The following is a 4128-nucleotide window of genomic DNA, read 5'->3' as shown; positions in this document are numbered from 1 at the left end:
AAACATTCAAAATCAACTATATTACACCTCTATTACATTCAATAAATTTTTTTAAATAATAAGTAATAATCTTATAGATATATTGCAACACCATATTATATTTTAGATGAAATTTAACTCATCAGGCAAATTTTGTAAATACTATAAAATAAGTTAATTATAAAAAAGCTACAAACAAATAAGAAAAAGACATAATACCAAACAATTGGACTTTAGATAAGTAAAGATAATCATCATAAAATAAAACCAGAATATCGATGCACTGATTAAAAAAAAATCTTTCATTATTTTTTGGCTGTTGTTTGGAAAACCATGCACCGAGCTGTCTTCAACATGACCGTACATGTGTACCCAAAGCCGGGAGCCTAAAATTTCCGTTTACCATGTTTGGCACATTGCTCCCTTGCCTCCATACTCCAAAAATGTTTTTAGTTAAGAAACATAACATTTCATATATTACAATCGTTTATTAATACTACTCGTTTTAAAAATATTTATAACAAGCACGGTAATCATAGTAAGAAAACTTGCATGGATACGAACATAAATCATGAGTGTTAGCCACCTGTTATCATAGTAAGAAAACTTGCATGGATACGAACATAAATCAGGAGAGAGAAATAAATATTTTTTATTTTTTAATTAATAAAAAATTGTGATTGGTTGTTTGTATAGCCACCTGTTATGTTTGTGCTCATGCAAGTATTTTTCATCATAGTAATGCTTAGTTTATTAGTACTTCTTTATTTAATTAAAATATAACACGTGAAATAAAAAATTTAAAACAAGATCCAATGATTAAATATATCAATAAAATATATTATAAGTCATTTTCTCCGTTATTTATTCAATCAATAGAGGTATCCCCTATTATCCTGTCTTTAGAATATTATTTTTTTCTTTCTACCACGCCTACACTGGTTACAATAAAATAATCAAAATAATAAATACACATAAAATAAACACTTTTTTAATAGAAAATTAAGTAAATTACTAAACAATTAATTAAAATCAGCCACATAAAAATAGTATTAAAGTACTACTAACAAATTATACTAAATACTCTAAATAGGTTAAAACACTAAACATTGAAATAGAGTACCATATTTAATTAATTAACTGATCACACGTAGATAGTTTAATAGTTAAACTTACACATGCTAATTAAACCTTAATTAATAAAATTAATCACCATAATGATCAACATTACGAGCTTGATAAGGCTTAGGCAATGAAACAGGGAACCCTATCGCTGAACCTGCACCAGCAACTGGTCTGTTATTGTTGGCATGTTCCTGCAATGTCTTCAACTGTGTCTTGAGGAATTTCACATAATGAATAGCTTCATCCAACATTGATGCAGTATCCATCTTCGTTCCACCCGGCACCATTCTTTGAAGTATTCTTATCTTCTCGCTTATTCTTTCTCTTCGGTGTCTAGCTGCGATACTCTGAGGATCTTTCGAGATCTTCACGTTCCGTCTCTTTGGCGGTTTCACTGATTCCGGGTCTATGTAAATCGGTTGCATCGCTGCTATTCGGAATATCATCTCCCTCATCGCCGCCATCGAGGTTCTCTTCTCAGATGCACCGTAATGATTCGGATTCGCAACGGTGTGGTGGGAATCCGAAAACATTAACGGTGGTTGTTGGAGGATTAATGGAGTAGTGGAGTTGTTGTTGTTAGTGAAAGAGATATTGTTTGTTGTTTGTAAGGGTAGTGATGAAGACGAAGACGAAGATGATGACCATGGGAATGGATTTGGAGGGTTATCGATTAAATCTGCAAGAGGGCGTGTGTTATTGTTAGGATTTGGTGAAGTATAGAAGTCTTGATCTGACGGTGGAAATTCATTGGTGTTGTTGTTGTTGTTGGGTGAAGAGAATTCAGGGAGTTGCATCATCATCATCAACATCATGTCAATTTGTTCCTCTGAGGATGAAGAGGATGACTTTAACTGGCTATTGTTACAGTCCATTTGTGATGGGAAGGGAATAAAGATGGAAACAAAAGGTGGATGATGGAGGGAAGGAGAAAAAGATGGACAAGTATTTAAAGGGTAACTGAAAAAACAGAGAAAAACAGAAGAGGGGCAGAGGTAAGAGAGAGAGGAATTGATATCAGAGTGTGAAGTTGGAGTGAGTGAAGGGTTGTGTTGTGATAGATAGATTGGTGAGAATGAAGGGAGAATAGTGAAAAAATGAATATAATAGTGATGTTGGGAATGGACAACAGTAAAGTCACACTTTTGAGGCGGTGACTCTAATTTACAGGTAAATTTGTATATATCATCTTATCATATATGTATAACAGGTAACAGTGAGGTAATACTATGTCATGTTTTCTTGTTCTTGAAATCTATCTATGTACGGTGGCTTATCTTACACGCCCTTAAATATGGCTCTTTTTGAATGTTTGAGACGAATATTTTTTCAAGTTTTAAAATTTTACCGACAGACCCTAATTTTTAAAATTTTTTTGTTAAATTAATTTATATTATACTCGTCTTAAACTTTTTTGAAGTTATGTGTAGAATCTTGAATTTAATCAAAAAATATATAAAAATGTGGAATATATATAATGAGACTCTTTTTTATTTCTTGTTAACTTACATTATATATTTTTGTCACCGGACTAATAAGAAATAATCAACAGTTATATATAACATTTTAAGAATTTGTTTAAATTAATATATAAATATAAATAAATACTGCCGTCATTGATAGAGTTTTTGAGCAATATTTTACATCAATTTAACTCATCTTACTAATTGAGACAATTAAAAGTTGAGACAGTTACAAAAATAAAATAATTGAAATTTACATATAGTACAAATTAAAACAAGATCACCTGAGCAATTAAAAAAAAGAAAAATAATATGCATAGGTGAAGCTTTATACTTTCCTTAATCATCACAAAGTAGTTGAGCTTTTAATTCTAGTGGTTTATAATTTAAGTTTCCTATTTAGGAAAGATCTTGATTCCAAATTTAAAAGACACTCACATGGTACTATAGATAATAATATTCGCTACGTGCCATTTACATATGAAACCCGTTTATATTATATTATACTTTCCTAATTCTAAATATGTATATATTTTTTCTTTAAAGATTATCATTATCTTAATTGACATGTACTCGAATGTTATTGGGCTGCACTAGTGATGCAGTTCTTGTTTTCTAGTCCTTTGAGCACATCTTGTCTTTAAGTTTATATATATTTTTTGTTTTCTAATTTTTATATTTTCAATATAAGTATTTTGAAACATTATGATAAAATATTGTTTTTGAAATACAATTTTATGATAGGTAAGAGGCTCCACCCATATGCACCAATGAAATTGAAAAAAAAATAGCAAGAATAATTACCTTTATCTCTGGTGCATGAATCATTTTGGTGAGCACACAGAAATATTTTAGGTTATAATACATTGAGTGGAATTATGAGAATGCTAACTTTGCCCTAAAATTACTTTCTATGAATTCCAAAGCCCCACATGCACGTGCCAAGTGTCAGAAATTTTACCATACCCTTTTAAATGAGTAGCATCATAGTTGGAGGTGGGGGATCCGTTTGATGCAAAATGAGTAGAACACGTGGCAAAAGGACAGTGCATCATTGAATTTTTGTAATAATGATTGGTGCAATCTATTATCCTTTGTGTGCTGCAGCTACAGCCTAAAATATCTTACTAGTGTTCTTTCGTTGATGATAAAATGGAACGCTTTTCGAGATGGATGGATCAGAGTCTGATTGCTTCATGTGCTGGATTTGCTAACGAACTTACCATGCAAGAATTCTGAAACTACCTTGGATTTATTTTGAGTTTCAGCCCTATGTGGGAAAGTTATAGTGAGTTTTATAGTTTTCACCTTTTACCATTCGCCAACTTCATTTGCATTCATTGATCACCCCTTGTGCAAGAGTTTAATTTAATTTTAGTTCAGCATATATATATATATATATATATATATATATATATATATATATATATATATATATATATATATATATATATATATATATATATATATATATATATATATATATATATATATATATATATAGGGCCGGTCCTGACTTTTTAGAGGCCCAGGGCAAATATAAAAAATGGGCCCTTAAAAA

At 30.5% G+C, this 4128-nt stretch overlaps 1 protein-coding gene across 1 annotated transcript; it reads right to left on the bottom strand.

The window, feature by feature from the left end:
* Positions 1 to 1018: 1018 nt before the first annotated feature.
* LOC131655323 (transcription factor HEC2-like) lies at positions 1019 to 2185 on the bottom strand. Its single transcript, XM_058925211.1, has one exon. The coding sequence runs from the start codon at positions 1977 to 1979 to the stop codon at positions 1185 to 1187; it is 795 nt and encodes a 264-aa protein (XP_058781194.1). The 5' UTR covers positions 1980 to 2185; the 3' UTR covers positions 1019 to 1184.
* Positions 2186 to 4128: the final 1943 nt, after the last annotated feature.

Source organism: Vicia villosa, linkage group LG3 (genome assembly GCF_029867415.1).
Source record: "Vicia villosa cultivar HV-30 ecotype Madison, WI linkage group LG3, Vvil1.0, whole genome shotgun sequence".
Classification (NCBI taxonomy): Eukaryota; Viridiplantae; Streptophyta; class Magnoliopsida; order Fabales; family Fabaceae; genus Vicia; species Vicia villosa.
The sequence above is the reverse complement of the archived record's forward strand: the minus strand, read 5'-3'. Positions and strand labels throughout refer to the sequence as shown.